At 44.9% G+C, this 19,093-nt stretch overlaps 1 protein-coding gene across 1 annotated transcript in view; it reads right to left on the minus strand.

The window, feature by feature from the left end:
• The window catches only part of Fan1 (FANCD2 and FANCI associated nuclease 1), a 32,638-nt gene that overhangs the window by 11,220 nt on the left and 2,325 nt on the right, over positions 1–19,093 (minus strand). Inside the window, exons 3-8 of the mRNA XM_031386871.1 lie at positions 18,939–19,079; positions 16,524–16,725; positions 14,126–14,359; positions 9,846–9,977; positions 8,543–8,651; positions 7,160–7,279 (exon numbers count right to left, since the gene is read on the minus strand). Of these exons, the coding sequence (XP_031242731.1) occupies positions 7,160–7,279; positions 8,543–8,651; positions 9,846–9,977; positions 14,126–14,359; positions 16,524–16,725; positions 18,939–19,079 (938 nt within the window). The remainder of the gene's footprint in view (positions 1–7,159; positions 7,280–8,542; positions 8,652–9,845; positions 9,978–14,125; positions 14,360–16,523; positions 16,726–18,938; positions 19,080–19,093) is intronic.

Genomic DNA, 19,093 nt, shown 5'->3' on the forward strand with positions numbered 1-19,093 from the left:
AGTTTCAATTGCCAGCATCTACATAGCATAACACAACTATCTGTAATTCTAGTTCCAGGAAATCTGATGCCCTCTTCTGGCCTTCTTAGGTCCTGTATGCATGCAGTACAATGACATAAATGCAGACAAAACACTCATATGTACAATAGCTTTAAGAATCACAACAAGGAAAGTTAACTGCAAATAATACTATACAAGCTCTGCTGATCTCTCACACTGAGTGGGAGGACTCCAGCCATCATTGGAAGAGAATTTTACAAGTGTCACCTTAGCAGGCTGGAGAGAAGTTAAGAGCACTTGTTCTTGTAGAGGACCTGGCAAGATTGAGTTCCCAGCACCCACATGATGGTTTACAGCCATCCTTAACTCAACTTCCAGGAGATCCAATGCCCTCTTCAGACCTCCATGGGCACCAGGCACTCAAATGGTGCACATACATACATGCAGGCAAAACACCCACACATATAAAATAAATCTAAAGAAGAACTTCTAGTGTCATCTTAAAGTGTATTCTTTATTAAACACCACAATTATACAAGCTGTAAGAGAAACTATGTTGTCAAAACACTCCTAACACCCCAAATCTACCCTTTGCTGACCTTCTGTATACTTAAATTTCCCCTTTTTATTAAACATGAGAAAACAGACAGATACATGTTGGTAAATAGTAACTGTTCATATTCACACAGAGACACAATGTTGTCTCGGAGCCCCATATACAGAAGAAGGAGGGGAAGCTGAAAATTCTATGTAGTGCTACAAAGGAGCCAAGCACCCGCTAGCCTCTGGCAAGGAGGGAGCAGGTTTTTCCCACAGGCACAGCCCTGCTGTGGGTTGCACAGAGTTTCTGTTGAGGCACAGATTCAGATACACATGAATTCAGAATAGAAAAGTGGAGATTCTATTTCCACTGTATTTTACTTAAGTTATATTTCCCTATGTAGGTTGAGAGCCATAATATTAAGAGACCTCAAGACAGAGCAACTGAGCAGAATAGGGGACAACTTTTATTCCTCCTGATTGGAGAAAATTATGAAGGAAAAACCTTAAGGGTTAGACCCCGTCAATGTTCAGCATTTTCTTGTTCACCCTCCCCTCTCCTCTCCTTTACCATCATCCTTATCCCCTTCAGCACAACCATTCAGCCCATCCCCATCTCCTATATCATTGTCTTCTCCTCCATCTCTAAATCAGGAGCCAGTTGTACTGCAAAAGATTTGGCCAAGTCTCACCTCTGATGACCTTCTCCTACCTGCAGAGAATGGTCAGTAAACCGGGTGAGGAAAACCCTGGGTTCTTCCTGCTGCCTCTCTCTGCAGGCTAGGCCTTACATTTGGGTGTTTTGTGAGATCCTTTCTTAGTTTCCACCTGATTTCAGTGATGTCTGAAGTCATGGACACTCTCACCTAGATGAAATTCTCTGGAGAGAATTTTGTTTCCAGTGTAAGGATTCTCATCCAGATAAAACCCTGCACCTTCAGATTCTGTCTCTTCTCTCCTGCAGATACTGCAACATCTCACCATCCTCTTCCTCAAGTAGTGCACATCCTTCTGGATGGGTGACAAAGAATGTTCCCTATAGGTCTGGAATTTGGACAATCAGGTCTGGACTCTTCTTTAAGAATGGTTGGCGAAGTTTGTTCTATTTCTGTTCTCTTGACATTCCCTCATTTCCTTGTTCATTAAGTCCATTTCATTTGGTTCAGTATGTTCAAATGTTTCTTTTTGTCCCTTTTCTGAGGTCTCGATACCCCCCCTCCTCCATGACTGGCACTGAGCTCTTTTTATTGACTGACCACCAGCAGCCATGATGGTGCCACTGGGCCGTGGGATCGGGGAGAGCAGAGAGCTCTGAAGGGCATTCACTGGATGGAGCTGGCTGCATGGCCTTGGCTCTCTGCCCCAGAGGCAAGACTTAGAGCCAACTCCAGCCAGTGAGTGCCCTTCACAGCAGAACCTTAGCTCTCTGCCCTCTATTGAACCCAAACCTCAAGCCAGGACCCTGAAGAAGAATGTGGGTGGGGTGGGGTCACAGGACCTCTGTATTTGCTCCTTTCCCAATGTGGCTACACTAAGTCCAAAGGGCAAAGAATGCTTTTTACTACTCCTCGTCTCTACAATCGGCCAACAAGGACCAAGCCTAGCTTGTCAGTGCTGTCGGTGCCCAGTTTCTGCTCCTAAGAGCCCATTAAAGAGAGGATCTCAGCAGCTACCCACTCAGAGAGACCAGGACCTGAGAGACAGTCAAGTCAGAGGCTAAAGAGGACTTACTGGAAGCCTTGGTTCAAATGTTCTCAGGACATCAGTTGGGAAGCTGGGAGAAATACACACACCTGACCTCATTGACAGAGGGGGTAGGGGTCTTCAGAGCAAGTTACGTGGTGATTCTAGATGGCAGACAGGAGCAGAGCTGGGCAGGATCCTTTACTCACAGAGAGGAACCTAATGTTCCTATTTTCTAAGGTTCTTCCAAGTTCAGCAGAGATACAAAGCCTACAGCAAGACACCATTCCTTAGCTTACTCTACTCAGATGAAGATACTCAGAAAGTAAAAACTGACTCATGCTGGCCAGGATGTGGAAATCCAGAGCTCTCGTGGCTTACTGGCAGGAATATAAAAATGGAGGGGCCACTGCAAACAACACTCTGGGAGCTTTCCTCTAAGATTCATTTATGTATGTGAGTGCTCTGTCTCTGTGTATGTCTGTACACCAGAAGACAGACTCAGATCCCATTACAGATGGTTGTCAGCTCTTAACTGCTGAACCAGCTCTCCAGCCCTCAGTGTGGCAGCTTTTAAAGAGCCAAACACAGAGTTGCCACAGAAAGTAGCAGTCTCTTTTCTAGGTACATCCCTAAAAAATAAAAACTAGGCACTTGAGAAGTACTGCACACCCATATCCATGGCAGCCATATTCCCAACAGCTAAGGGGCGGAGGGAACCTGAGCATCCATTTATAGATGACTGGACAAATTAACTTTGGTCTGCACATGCCACACCACATCCATCGTTCATCCTTGACAACAAATGAAATCACAACATGCTGGAGTAAGGATGGAACTTTCATCCAAACACCAAGGCAAACAAACCAGGAATCTGGGTCATGAGGGTAGCCAGCGGGACTGTTAGGAAAAGGTTAAAAAGCAGACTTCGTTAGCTTTCATCAGCAGGAGGCCGAGGAGAGCTCAAAAGTGCACAAAAGTGAGGAATCCTTAGAACACTTGGGAACCAGGTCACAGTAGCAACCATTCCTTTGTAATTCTAGTATTCCTACAGCAAGATGGGAGAGAAACAGGAGAAGCTCCTGAGCTCAAGGGTCAGATAGCTTGGAGCGTGCTGCAGTGACCAGAGACTCTGTCTCAAACAAGGTGAGAGCTGAGGACCACCATCTGAGGTTGTCCCCTGACCTCCACACACACTGTGGCACCTGCATAAGCACATTCAGACACAGGAGACACACACACACACACACACACACACACACACAGATACACACAGAGATGCACACAGATACAAACAGTTGTTCACACACAGATACACAAACACACAGATACACACATATTTTAATATACAGATACACAAACACACATACAGATACACACAGATATACATACAGATACACAGATATTCACACACATATGCCCACAGATATATACACATACAAACAAATAAACATACAGATAGATACCTACACACATAAAAACACACAGACATACATACATACTCACTGATACAAGATACATACACACAAACACACACAGAGATACTCACAAGCATACACAGAGATATACACACATATACACACAAATAAACACACACACAGATACCCACACATATAAAACACACATAGAGATATACCCATACACAGAAAAACACAGAGACACACACACAGGCACACTCACACAGAGACACACACACACACTCACACATATTGTACTGGCTGGTTTTGTGTGTCAACTTGACACAGGCTGGAGTTATCACAGAGAAGGGAGCTTCAGTTGGGGAAGTGCCTCTATGAAATCCAGCTGTGGGGCATTTTCTCAATTAGTGATCAAGGGGGTAGGGCCCCTTGTGGGTGGTGCTATCCCTGGGCTGGAAGTCTTGGGCTCTATAAGAGAGCAGGCTGAGCAAGGCAGGGAAAGCAAGCCATGGCCTCTGCGTCAGCTCCTGCTTCTTGACCTTCTTGAGTTCTAGTCCTGACTTCCTCTGGTGATCAACAGCCATGTGGAAGTAAGCTGAATAAACCCTTTCCTCCCCAACTTGCTTCTTGGTCATGATGTTTGTGCAGGAATAGAAACCCTGACTAAGACACATATACACACATACACACACACACACTCACACATACACACACACACACTCACACAGACACACACATATACACACACACTCACACACACACACTCACACATACACACACATACACACACATACACTCACACACACACAGACACACACATACACACACACATACACTCACACACACACATACACTCACATACACACACACACTCACACATACACACACACACACTCACACAGACACACACATATACACACACACTCACTCACACACACACACTCATACACACACATACACTCACATACACTCACACAGACACACACATATACACACACACTCACTCACACACACACACACATACACTCACACATACACTCACACACACACACACACACACACACACACACACACACACACTGTTAAGGAGACAGAAAGGCTAAGTATAACTCTCCTCCCGAGACACTAGGCAGAAGGAAGCCTGTGGCTCATGGAAGGGGAAGGCAGAAATGGGCAATGACCGCAGACTTTTCTTTTGGACTAATAACTATACGGGGTACAGCAATGTAAGGAACACATAGCACATATCTAAAGTGGCCTAAAGGGCAAACTTTGCACACATTTTATCCTACAGAAAAGTGAAAGACTAGCAGGATGGCTCAGTAGCAAAGCCCACTGTAGCCAAGCCTGAAAACTTGAATTTAATCCTGGGACCCATATGGTGGAAAGAGAGAAATGACTCCCCACAAGTTCATCTCTGACCTGTACACATGCATATATGCACATGCATACACATACAAAATATACTTTAAAAACTTAAAGAAAAACTTAAAACCAGAACCAAAACCCAAGGAACGAATGGAAGCTCAAGCCTTGAGGAACTAATGATGGGACTAAAGGGTGATCAGGACCCGGCAGTGTACTCTGTTCCTGGAGAAGGGACCTGGTGTGGGGAGGGTGGCTGGGTGGCCCCAGTTCCCCAGGGTGTTCTCTGCACATGTGTCCTTCAGACAGACATAAGACACAGAAGACAAGATGTGAGCACAGGATAACAGGAGCTGTGTGGATGGCACTGAGTGTACTGGAGAAAGGTTAGCAGGAACTAGAACTTTCTTAGCATCAATGAAAAATGAGCTTAGCAGCCTGTCTGGCCCTATGACTACAGCAAACGTCCGCAGACCTGTGAACAAGGGGGAATGAGTAACATCTTTGGCCATAAATACAGTGAAAGACAAGAGGTAGCAAGACACATGTGCTCTCCTTCCCAGATTGGGTTCTGGGCCAGCAAGCACCCTGCCTTGCTATTTAAGTCTCAGCATGAAGCAGGAGGAAGAGGCACCATGCCCACCTCCAGAACAGAAAACAGCTTCTGCTGGCTTTTCATGGGCACCTGAGGTAACAAGGCACTGGTTTAAGTAGAACACAGTAAAAAATACTACATCATACTTCCACATTCCATGGGCAATTTTTTCCAGCCCTCTTCCCCCCTGATTCACTAAATGTACCACTGGAAAAAATAAACCCTCCCTGAGACACAGTCCCTTCCATTCAGTTCAAACACAGGGCTGGAAATGGCGACAGTCGGGGAGGGAACCCACAGGCAGCCACACAAAGAGTCACTGTTACCAGCCTGGCTCAGAGGCAGTGGCCTCAAAGGCCCCACCCTGCCCAGCCACAGAAGTGACAGAATCTGACTATTTCAAGTCCCCAAGATCCCTGGGGGCTGCCAGAGAAGGTGGCCTGTTCAGAGATGGGGCAAAATGCCCTGCAGAAGCACAGAGACATTCTCCAGACACCTTCAGAGACAAAAGGGAGAGACTGACTCCCATCAGCCTTTGTAACTAGAAGCATGAACAACAAGTATAAAAAGCCACCATTTCCATCCAGCACAGACCGTAGGGTCAATCAGGGGGAGAAGGAGGGTGCTGAGACACAGAGACAGGCAGAGACATACAGAGAGACAGAAACAGAGAGAGTATGAATATGAACCTGCGAACAGCTGAGACACACACACCAGATCCTCTCTCTCCTTGATTCCACTTCCTGGAACCCACTATCAACCCCTTTCCTCTTCCAGTCAGAACAGACAAACATCTCCTGCCTTTATTTAATGCTGGTGTTAGAATCACCCCTGCTATCTTGGGGTAGGGGATGAGGTTGGAATGTTAACCAGAGGAAAAACATCTTCTAATTATATTTAGAAATTTCATTTATTAAGTTTTTATTTGACTATCACATTTGTTATATTAGTGGTTTCTAAAGTTTTATAAAAAACTAAATAACTAAAGGCTTTTGTTTTATCTGGAGTAGCTTTTCCATGTATTATAGAGAAATACATCACTATTAATAAAAGTCATACTTTTTACTATTTTTTCAGAACCATAAATTACCCTTTTGGTAATAGCACTAACACAGAAATTAATGGGAAAGGAGAAGGAAAAGGGGAAGCAGTGCAATTACATTTTAATTAAAGTTAAATAAATGGCTGGTATGGTACACGTCTTTAACATCAGCAATGGAGAAGCAGAAGCAGGTGGATCTCTGGATGTGTGAAGCCAGCCTGGTATACATAGTGAGTCCCAGGTCAGCCAGAGCTACACAGTGAAACTCTGTCCCCACAGACAGACAGACAGACAGACAGACAGACAGACAGACAGACAGACAGACAGAGCTACACAGTGAAACTGTGCTCCACCAACAAACAAGCTAATTAAAGAAAGGTGCTTTCCTAGGCTATGGTAGCTCAGTGGCCGAGTATCTGCTTAAATATACCTTCAGTTCCATCCCCAGTGCTGAAGTACTTAGAGCTTGCCTTAAAAACCAAATTAAAGCAGCCTGGGTATACTGCTGAGTAGTACCTCTTCCAGGCGCTTCAGGTGCTGGTGCAGGTTAAGAGCCAAGCGATCCCACCAGCGGCCTCTGCTGTTGGGACAATAGACTTTCTGAGACAAGAGGTTTTCAAGTTCCTGGACAGCTTCCTATGGCAACAATGAAAAGAAAGGTTGTTAGATGCTGGAGACGTTGGTTCTAATTTTAGTCAGACGCCAACAGGGTTGCTGAGGCCCATCTGCAATGAAGGCCGAGGGCCAGCCCTGACAGGCAGCAGTTTAAGATGTCCGCCTGCATGACCATAGCTGCCTGAGCATCAGTACTTGACCCTAGGCCCCTGCCTAGTGATGCTGAGCCCTAGGTCTGTGAGCAGGTGCTGGTCTTCTCCAAGTCACCTCTGGCAGCCCAGGGCCAGCCAGGGCCCTACCTATCTATGTACAGGCAGCTAAGCACTGACTGGTGCTGGCACACCCTGACACTCTGGGAGGGCAGCAGGTTCTAGACCCTCTGAGATTTGAGGCATGCTGTCAGGAAGGACAGATGGAAAGGGATGCAGGAAGGGAGAAAAGTCCTTCAGTCTGGGATCTGGCTGGAAGTTAGAAACATCAACACAACTGATAAGCAAAAATTTCCCAGAGACTGCTCCTGTCTTCCCGGAGTATGTAAAAACAGCAAAACCAGGTTCATGTAGCCCTCCTTTACCCTGTCCCAGCAGTGTACCCAACAAAGCCACCCAACAATGTCAAAGGGAATCTTTTGTAAGGTAAGTGAAGCACTTTGGATTAATTTATTTTTCAACTTTGCATTACCTTTAAATATTGTCAACTATAATACATTCTTCGTGAAATGGAGCTTTTCAGAATGACAGATGTGACATCTTGTCTATGGATCTTCCTGGGATTCAGAGCTAAGTCAAAGACCCAGCTTGTCATTTTCTCTTTGTAAAACAGCATTGATTAATATAGAAATACCAGATACAGGAAAAGGGAACTCTGGCAATATCTTAATCTAAGGACATTACCAAATTGTCATTTGTGACTATATCTCTAGACAATACACCACGGATGACAAGGGGGTGCAAGCTTTTTACCCACAAGATCTAGGGTAACTGCAGAACCTTACACCAAGCTCCAAACCCAGGTAAGAAGAGTGGGCTCCTCCCAGGCTCTGTTCATGACCAGCAAGCCTTCCCCAAATGCAGACTCAGCAAGTTGCAAGTGAACAAAACAAGGGCTGGCCATGACTATCTCTTCTGTACTAGACCAGGAGAGCAGGGTGCCCATATTAAACATGCTTACATCAGACTATTGGTGCTGATGCAAGACTGAGAAGCCGGAGAGCCGGAGAGGCTTTCCCTCCCTCCCAAGTGTATCACAGTGGTCTCAGTGCAGGGTGCAGGAGGGTGCTCTGACCTCATACAGGTGGAGTCTCTCTAGGACCTCAACAGCCCGAGAGGAAATCCTTGTGTAAATCCACCCGACAGTAAAGCAGCGCAGGAAGAGTGGCAAGGCCTCGTGTGATCTGAAAGGACAATGCAGCCAGTGGTTTAGTAGCTGGGCTCAAACGAATTGTAAGAAGTGACAAAATATGGAGTTTTTATCTTTAAGATGATACATTTCAATACTTTGAGTTGTGTGTTGGATTTTCTGCACTATAAACTTAGGTCATCACGGCCAAGCCCCCCTGCCTCAGGATGCTCAGAGAGATGAGAAGAGAATACATTATAAGATTTAAAACAGAGGTCAGCGTTTAAACCTCATCCACAAACCTGGACAAGTCTTCAAATTTCCTAAGTCCTGCAGCAAATGGTGAGTTTTACCTTCTTCAAACATTATTTAAAAATAACATTCTACTATTGACCTTTCTCTATATGTTGCTACAACTACTTAAAATTAAGTTCATCTTGTAACCGGCATATAAACACACAGAAACTGTATATTCTAATACATGCCAACATTGTAACCAAGGTGAAGGTTAGACATTATTCACTTCTGGTTTGGGGAAGTGTCTCAGTTAACGTTACCATTGCTGTGATGAAATACCATGACCAGAAGCAACTTGGGGAGGAAAGCTTTTGTTTGGTTTACATTTCTACATCATTGTTTATCACTGAAAAAAAGTGAAGACAGGAACTCAAGCAGGGCAGGAACCTGGAGGCAGGAGCTGATGCAGGGGCCAGGGAGGGGTGCTGCTTACTGTCTTGCTCAGCCTGCTTTCTTAAAGTTCCCAGGATGGCCCCACCCACAATGGGCTGGGCCCTCCCCCATCATCACTAATTAAGAAAATGTCCTACAAGCTTGCCAAGAGCCTGATCTCATGGAGGCATTTTCTCAACTGAGATTCCCTCTTCTCACATGACCGCAGCTTGTGTCAAGTTGACATAAAACTAGCCAGTGGAGGGAGGTCGTGTATGTCTGTGTTTCAGTGTGTGCAGATGCATGTGTCCAAGGAGGCCAGAGGCTGACACTGTCTGCCATCCTCAACCCTTCACCTTGGTTTTTGGGTTTGCTTGTAATATTTTTAATTTATTGACTATTTCATACATATTGTTCAATGTATCTTCCTTCCTCGTAGTCTCCCCACCCCCACCTCATTACCTTCTTCTACCCCTCCAACTTCCTCTGAGCTCTGAGCTCAAGATATGGGTCCCACCACTGTCACAGGAAAGCAAAACAAACGACGATGACAACAACAACAACCCACCCACACACTCACCTCAGGGAAGGGTGGCTTTTCAGTTGGTCCCAGTCCCTTTTTGCCCTCTGAGAAAGCTCCTTCGCGTCTTCCCAGTTCCCACTGGCCATGGCAGCTGAGATGTCACTCAGCATGTGTGCGGCTTCTGCATATCTAAAGAGAATGCCATCCAGGTCTTACGTGGAGGAGTACTTCCATAACAACTACTACATCCTGGCCACTGGGCTTATCCAAGCAGGAGAAAAGCATGTTCATGAAAATTCAGGGGATATGCAGGGCACGGTGGAGCACCCTCCAATCCCAGCACTAGGAAGCAGAAGCAGGTGGATATCTGGGTTCTAGTTCTACAAAATGATTTCCCGGCTAGCTAAGGCTACCCAACAAGATCCCGCCTCAAAAATTAAACAAAACACAAAATGTGAGGCTTATTTAAGTTATATCCCAGTAATAACATAATACAGTTCTCCCCTCTGCTCAATGGCTGTGAACTGATTCGGTCTGCCCTACTAGAAAGACAGAAGCATCTACACTGTAAGATTACAAAGCCTGCCCCACTATATAAATTCCATAGTGATCAAATCAGTACTCCTGGGTCCTGGCATTCACCCCCATTCAACAAGTTGAGAGCCACCAAGCAAATGTAACTGAATTCAGAATTGTAGCAAGACCTCAGTTTGACACAATAAGCAATGTAGTCAGAGGGGCTATAGAGATAATGCACACGCCCCCAGAACAACAGGGTATTTCCAAATTGGGAACATTTCAGGGAGAAAGCAATGATGAAATTTTATTAACTATTTAGTGGATGAAATATGTTTCATTACTTCATTAGATATGAAAATCAAAGACACGTGACTAACAGACTCTGAAACACCGAGGGCATATTCATTGTATTTTGGGGAAGAACAGCCTGCAATACCAGTAAACGCAAACACTAATATTGACAAGAAAACACCTTGCATCCAGAAGTCAAGTTTGCTCACAAACCTGCAGACCCAATTATTTAGGATAGTCTACTAGATTCTAAGGTCAATAAGAAAACAGAAAAACATGGCCAGATGCTGTAGCCCAGTGACAGAGCATGCGTCTGGCCACACACAAAGCCCTAGGCCAATCCCAGCACTGCATGCCTCACTTCTGTTAGCACACAGCAAAACAAAAGATTCAGAACTTCAAGGTCGTCCTCCAGTACATAGCTAGCTCAAGGGTAGCCTACGATACAAGAGATCCTTCCAAAAAAAAAAAAAAAAAAGGAGGAAGGGGAGAGGAGGAGGAAGAAGGAGGTGACAGTGGAGAACATGTCTGGAAGTTGGGGCTGGCAGGCAGTATACCCTCCCCACCTCAAACCATCACAGGGCAGGAGCAGCCCCTTCACATTCAGCATCACAACTGATCCAACTCCCACCTGAACCAAGCCAATCACACTTTACAAGACCAACAAGCATCTAGCTATGCAAGCAAGCAAGCTCACCCTCTGTCCACCATCTGTTGAGTCCTTTCTATACCCCTTCCAGACATCACGTGTCCTCCAAGGGTCCTGCCTTAGCATGTGTCTTGCCTCAGTTGACATCACTCTGTCAATCAGCCCGAGTCTGCAGAAGCTGCAAGAAGCTGCAGCACATCACCAGAAATTTCTTGGTGTATTTCTCTCTATGGAGTCCCAACAAATGGAGCTCAACTATGCAATGTAAAGCAGACCAATACATGCGCGTCATTATCGAAGACACTCCATCACATGTCCTTTCACACATTTGCTTTAGCAGAATATCCTTTCACCTGTGTCTGTTTCAGTGAAACATTCCTTCACAAGTCTGCCTTAGCCTTTCACCTGTGTCTCCTTCAGTGAAATGTTCCTTCACGTGTTTCCCCAGCAAATCACCATCCAACACAATCAACTCTCTAAAGAACCCTGAAGTTTCCACTTCACTTACCTGCCCCCGTACATTTAATGATAAAGTCATGCCTGCTACCAAGCTATTTCTGATACTCAACTGTCTCCACTACCACCACCCAGTCCAGATGTCACCATTATCCTCACCCAGACCACCACCAACGTCAAACCAGCTCTCCTGCCCACCTCCAACTACAGCTCCATGAAAACATGGAACACCCCTTCAGCTGCTTCCCAGTACCAGGAGAACAGACCCAGGCTGACCCCATCTCATTCAGGTCAGGCATCCTCCAGTCCCTGCAGCCTGTCCCTACACTGCTGCTCCCAGAGCCGGAGCCAGAGGCTCTAACACAGCCAAGCCCTCCGTGCCTCTGCTTACCTTACTGCTGAAGACCTGCACACACTGTCCACACGCGGCTGCCTTTCCATTCTCATGTCTTATTTCTGACATCAACTCTCCAGGGCCACTCCCTGACATTGCTTAGAAGGTAGAACTTCTGCAGCCTACTTCTCAATGGTCCCATCACATTTTAAAAAGATTTATTACTTTTATTTTATGCCATCTGAGAGTTTTACCTGCATGCATTGAAGTACGCTGCAAGTCTACCTGGTGCCCACAGAAGCCAGGAGAGGGTGAAAGAGCTGGAGTTACAGACATTGTGAACAGCCATGTAGATACTAGAACAGCAGAGGACCTAACCAAGTCCTCTGCAAAGGCATCGAGTGCTCTTAGGTGCTGAAGCAGCTCTATGAACCTATCACAAAACGTTTTACACAGTTTCCTGCTTATTACCTCCACAGTGAGCGGTCGCCCCACGTAGACAGCAACCTTACCTCCTTCACTGCTGTTACTCCACTCACAACCTAGAACACAGGAGACTCTGGGCACTCTACACAGCTTTACTGGATAATGGAGGACCACCTATCTCAAGTGCAGAAGTGGATAGACATCATGTTACGGAATTTGTATAATATGGCACTTCCAGGAGTCAACTAAATGCAATTTCATTCATAACCAAGGGATTATTTACTTCATTATAGCATAGGTTCTTTGTAGAAAAAAATCTGAGTCCACTCTCTTATGAACTTGCCACCTGTGGCTTTGCCAACCATGAAACTCAAAGGTAATCCCTTTAATATAAGGTAGCGATGATATTTGTAGTAATCGCTACCATGTATGAGGCCCTCCACAGAGGTCAGGTCCTAAGCACTCCCTATGTGTTCACACACATCTGTAGGAATAAACCATTGCTCCCTCTGGTCGTAGACGAGGCAACTGTGACAAAGAAGTCTTGGGATATAGCAAGGCTGGAACGTGGCTTCAGGGTACATGGGTACACAAAAGAGAAAGGCATAAAGGCACAGAGAATAAAACCTACAAAAGACACCAGGAAACGGTATGTCCTCAGGACAGAACACCTGGCTAGAGACTCATGCCAAATGAACACAAGCAAGGCAGCTTCCTAACAGCTGAGGCATTGCTGATTCGATTCAGGAGGTTCACGATGTCAGCTAGAGCATGAGTGTCCTAAACTTAATGCTCCCTAAAGCCAAGGTCTGGATCCGTACTGATTAAACGAGTTACAAATCTTACATCAATAACCAAAGCGATGTCAGGAAATTCATTTTTCTTATAGAAGCTGCCTTCTCTTCCTTCCTTCCTTCCTTCCTTCCTTCCTTCCTTCCTTCCTTCCTTCCTTTCTTCCTTTGTTTCTTTCTTTCTTTCTTTCTTTCTTTTAAAGGAAATACACTAACATGGTTGTGCACACCCACATACACAACAGTCAGGAGTGTCAAGAGCAGAGGGCAAGAGAGTTGTGATTGCAGAGCCAGCCTAGAGTCCTAGACAAGAAAATTCCTATCTATCTCAAAACAAACAAACAGAAAGTATAAACAAACAAACAAACAAACAGGTATTTCTCTCTTGCTTTAAGACCTACACCATTTTTTCAATCAAAGCCTCTTTCTGCTAATCAAGCCAACGTTCCTAAGACCCATGAAGTGCTGTATAGACTCACAAGTTCTAATTCACCGTGTAGGCACATCAGCCAGGGCTGAGTGCTATGACTGGAAAAACACTCTCTTCTGCCTTATTTGTCCCAGTAACAAATGCACAAGGCAGGGTTGTCAAACATCTGCGTTACAGAAGTGTTTCCTGCCACAGCTACTCAGGAACATCACCTAATGGAAATCTTTTGTGGCTGTAACTCAGAACTCACTAAGTGCATGTGCACATTCTCCAGGTAAGTGCATATGAGGAAGGCAAAGGATGACAAATCCACAGACATAAAGATGAATGTGGCATGCACTCCACACTTCCAAACTGGCAGGCAGGCAAGAGAAAACAGTAAGACCGCTTCTTCAATTTTAAAATGTGCACAGGTATTACAGCGACTTAGTATGGCCCCACCTGATGAGATCCTCTCTGTCCCTGAAGATCTGGGTCTTCCGGCTGATGGTGTACTGAGGAAACTCCATTCGGCCCAGATTGACCAATAGCACAGTAGACAGCTGACCTTGACCCCCACAAGCAGCTTCTTCGTCTTCCATGGAATCAGTCAACGAGAACAGAAGCAAGATCCGGGAAAACACAGCCCTGGGGCCTTTACAGACACGAAGGGACCGGCCAGCCAAGTCTTTAGCTCTAAAATATGAACAACACAGAGTCATCTCTCTAGCTTTTAAGCGTTTGGATATAAGATTTTACAAATTATTCTCAGTTAAAATGAAGAGAAATGTCAGTCACTGTTCTAAACATGAAGCATTTATCGCGCCCTGCTGTGACACTGGAGTGTTACCTATCCTTAGAGCTCAGAGACTTACTTACGGACATGAAAAATAAATTTTTACCTCTAATGGTTTCATGCGTAGTTTTACTCAGTACTGGTGTTTTCTCCCCCAGCCACAGATTATGTAGTTTACCATGGCCATAAACACTCAAAACACCAGGGAAAACTCATAAAAGAACTTACTGCCTCTGATATTAGCGATTCTCATTTATTGATCTGAATGGTCATCTAAAGACTAGGAACCCCTGGTACTGGTCCTCAGCATCGCAGACAACACAGCCCCCTTCCTTTGGGATACTCACTTATCTTCTCATGGTGTAACACCAAAATCTGCTCAGAGAATTCTAAGACCTCAAGTTCCCTAGCAGTCTCTACAATGGACCTTCTTTTAAAAAAACAAAAGTACATGTATTTCTCTATTTGTATGTATGCACACATATGTGTGTGGACACACACATGCCCCATATGTGTAGAGGTCAGAGAACACCGTTAAAGTTGGTTCTCTTCTTCTACCATGCGGGCCCTAGGAATCAAAGTCAGGTTCTTGGAGACAAGCTCTTTCACCTGATAAGGATTTACTACTTCTCTAGGTAAATACACTTTTTGTTTCCTGGTCCTGGGGATTGAATCTGGCTGGGGTCTTGCACACACTAGGCAAGTGCCTGACCACTAGGCTATAATTCACCCGAAGACTTTATATGTCTGAAGTCAACTTCTTCCATACATGACTTATTAAAATGGAGTCATTTATAATATACATAATATATAAGTATCTCATTTTATCCACCACTGCTCTGGAATAATGGGCCCCGTGCTAATGTACATACACTTTGAGATTTTATAGATTTCATGGTAAAAGAACTCTACAGGTTTTTATGGCCTACCCTAAAGTAAGAGCTCAAGTGCTTTTGAAAGATTAAAGAAACCACCAGAGTTCTGGGTAAAACTTTTTTAAAAATATTAATAATAAAAAATATTGGCCAGGCAGTGGTGGCGCACGCCTTTAATCCCAGCACTTGGGAGGCAGAGGCAGGTGGATTTCTGAGTTCGAGGCCAGCCTGGTCTACAGAGTGAGTTCCAGGACAGCCAGGGCTACACAGAGAAACCCTGTCTCAAAAAACAAAAATAAAAAATAAATAAATAAATAAAAAATATTAAGCCTGGCTCATAACATTCCAAAAAAAATTTACTAAATTAAAGGTATGACTGACAGCTTGCCCTAAAGTCCATAAGAACAGGAGTTACAGCTATTAGAATGTACTCTTGTATGGCACATCTCAGATAATACATTATGAGCATGCACCAAAGGCTTTTTACTTTATTGACATACTGAAGTGTACCCGCCTCCTCCCCCATCAGCATAGCTGTAGCCATTTTGTTTCAAGCCCACCAGTTACTTCATAGTGTTTCTGCAACATGCCTGCCAGTCATTGATACAGAGCAATGCTGATCACACATCCTGTTATGAGATTTGTTAATCTTAAGAAATTCCACAAAGCTTTACATAGGACCCATCAAATTAAAGGTCAATATGAACTGTTATGTCTAAAATGGCTTGAATCAGAGCCATTTTACTGGGTAGCACGTCCTGCACCTGCATATGAGCTCACTGAGGTTTTGTGGGTTTTTTTTTTTTCCCTTTATACACTGACAGAGAAAGATGTTTGTCATGGTAGCTTCAGATAATTCTGAACTATGTCCCTGATCCAATCAGTATTAGGGTGTTTGCTCAATAAACTATCCCTATCTGACTGAAATCAGTGTTTGTGTGGTTTATGGGGTGACTCATGGACCCTGACAGCGTACTGATTTTTTTTGCTTCTAGAAATTAGCACAGTCTTACACAAGAATTTTGGAGAAACCATCAATAAAGCACTGAGGATAGTGAAGGCTTTCCATTGTCAATCCCAATACAAGTGCCACAATCAGCCACAGCCTGAAACGTTACATAGTCTAGACAATCCAGTGAGTGTGCCTATCGATACAGCAAACGTTTTCACTGATACAATGAACACAGACCTTTTTAAAATCACTGCTCTGATTCCAGGCTGAGTGTTGCCCCAAGTGCAGACTGAGCGCTGTCTGGCCAGTTTGTGAAAGGCATCTACCAGCTGCTGCTTCTGCCCACCGGGACTCACCAAGTGGAAGGTTTTAGCCAGGGCTTTCAGCTCAGGAGCAGAAAGGAGTTCAAGTACATCAGAGAGTTCTTGCAGCTCAGATTCTGCAACAGTTAATGACAACCACAAGTAAGTTAAAAATAGTTTCAGAGAATTGACTATTAGCTAGCATTATTTACTTGGGGTAGGAAGAGAATTAGCTAGATGCAAATGAAATGAGATTTTACGATAGAAATTGCAATACGTTTTCCAAAACAAAGCGGAGTTTGTCAAGTATTCACCAAACTCCTTCCATTAAAGACTGTAGTCAACAGCAGGTGGTGGTGGCACACGCCTTTAATCCTAGCACTCAGGAAGAGGCAGGTGAATCTCTGAGCTGGAGACCAGCCTAGGTTAGAGTTAGTTCTAGGACAGTGATGGCTACACAAAGAAACCATGCCTCAATAAAAACAAACAAACCAACCCCATTACAGTTAACAAACTATGAACAAAGTTTACTGGGTTCCATCTTCTGCTTCCTCATCTGTAGCTATGTGAGCGGCCTCTCCAATCTAGCTCCCAGAGTGAATTGGTCCTCAGCTTTCCTCCACTCTGCCCTCATATGCCTATCATATGATATAGACTGGGAAGCCTTACACTAGCTCAGTCCTCCAGCATCCTGTTATGGTGCACCCGGGATACCACACCAGGGTGAGTGCACTGGGCTAAAGCAGACCCAGCTATGTGTCACTATGGTAAGTCAGGTCCTTGACCAAAGGGAGCTCATCTCCTCCCACAATAATTATTCAAGCCAGGCAGTAAAAGGTGGTAAAGAAAAACAGAGTTAGGCACTGGAGAGATGGCACAGCAGCTGAGAGCACTTGCTGTTCTCCCAGAGGACCCAGATCGGTTCCCAGCAGCAGTCATCTAATGCCAGCTGTCAGTGACCTCTAGCCTGCTCGGGAACCTGTACTGTCAAGCATACAGTCAAAAGACTTTTCCTTTTTTTTTTTTTTTTTTTTGGAAAAACAAAATTGTTTGAAGCCAACAAAGCCTGACAGGGAGGGTGGTTGCTTGATAGGCAAGCAGATGTCTTCTGAGGATAGAATCAAATATAATGTGGTTAAATGGTGGGTCCTGTCCTATGCAGAAAAGAAATTAAGTCCAAGATTCTGCAACAAGAATGTATCCACCGTGGCAAAGACCACAGAGGACTGCAACTGTGGCTGCAAGAGGCAGAGGGACGGACAGCCATGAAGCGTCCATGGTGAACCATCAGGGCTGTGGCTTTGTTCAGGTTTGTAAGTCTCCAGCAGCAGTCAAAGGGAGTGCCGTCTGTCGAACATGTTAATCTATACATATGGCATCTTCCAAGTCAGGAGCAAGCAAAGATGAAAAGTACTGCGGGCCACTCAAGCCAAGCAGCTGCCCACCTCGACCTGTTTACCGAGCATGATCCGCCTGCATCCCATCCAACCCCACCCTGGCAATAACCCCAACATTGTTACCTTCTGTTCCCACTATAAACTCTTCCTGCTGAAGCCACCTGCTGTAATTGTCTATTTTGTCAAAAGTGTCCAGGACTTGATCTTGGGTGCCCACCCCTCATTCTCTCTGTGCCCATTTGCATCCCATACTGTACAGGATAGCCTGGGGTATCACAAGAGAAGGCAGATTCTCTAGGGTTCACACAGTTCTGACTAAACTCTAATGAAATTCTGCAGGCAATCCACATGCAGAGGTGGCAGGTGTGGGCAGGGTGGGGACAGATGTTTGCTAGAGGAACACTGGTTTCATTTCAGCTGGCTTTATTTTGTCAGAGATGAGGAGTTTGAGTAAGATGAACCAAGTGCTCGCTGGAAGGCGGAAGCTCAAGAGGAATGTCCTCTTCTGGGGCACAGCCAATCTCCAGGTGCCTGGACTTGCACGAGGAAAGCAATGGCCGTCCACCCTTCAGGGCGCTCTCAGCTATCACCCAAGCACCCGAGAGCCTTAAATCACATGACAACCACTGTCCTAAGTTCACAGCACCTAGATCTTTTCTTATAGTAGTTGTTATTTAGCAGATACTAACCAGGAGGTACTACACCAACATGCCCATAGTCCACTGAAAGTAAATCTATTTGTTTGTTTTAGATTTTTGTTTTTCGAGACAGGGTTTCTCTGTGTAGCCCTGGCTGTCCTGAAACTCTCACTCTATAGACCAGGCTGGCCTCGAACTCAGAGATCCAGCAGCTTCTGCCTTTCGAGTGCTGGGATTAAAGGCATGTGCCATCATTCAGCATGAAAGCCATTCCTTAAATCCCATTTCCTTCTCAGGTCCTCCTTCTAACCGTACCTGTCTGTAGAAAGCCTGAGTCCTTCAATTCTTCAACCACAGGAGTTAAGTCGGAAGCAATCTCTTCATACTCCAGTTTACTCATTTTAATCCAGGTTAATTTACGTTGAAAGAGCCTCACATACAACTTTTGACCACTAGCTGCAACAAAGGTA

This window comes from Mastomys coucha, unplaced genomic scaffold, assembly GCF_008632895.1.
Source record: "Mastomys coucha isolate ucsf_1 unplaced genomic scaffold, UCSF_Mcou_1 pScaffold21, whole genome shotgun sequence".
Classification (NCBI taxonomy): domain Eukaryota; kingdom Metazoa; phylum Chordata; class Mammalia; order Rodentia; family Muridae; genus Mastomys; species Mastomys coucha.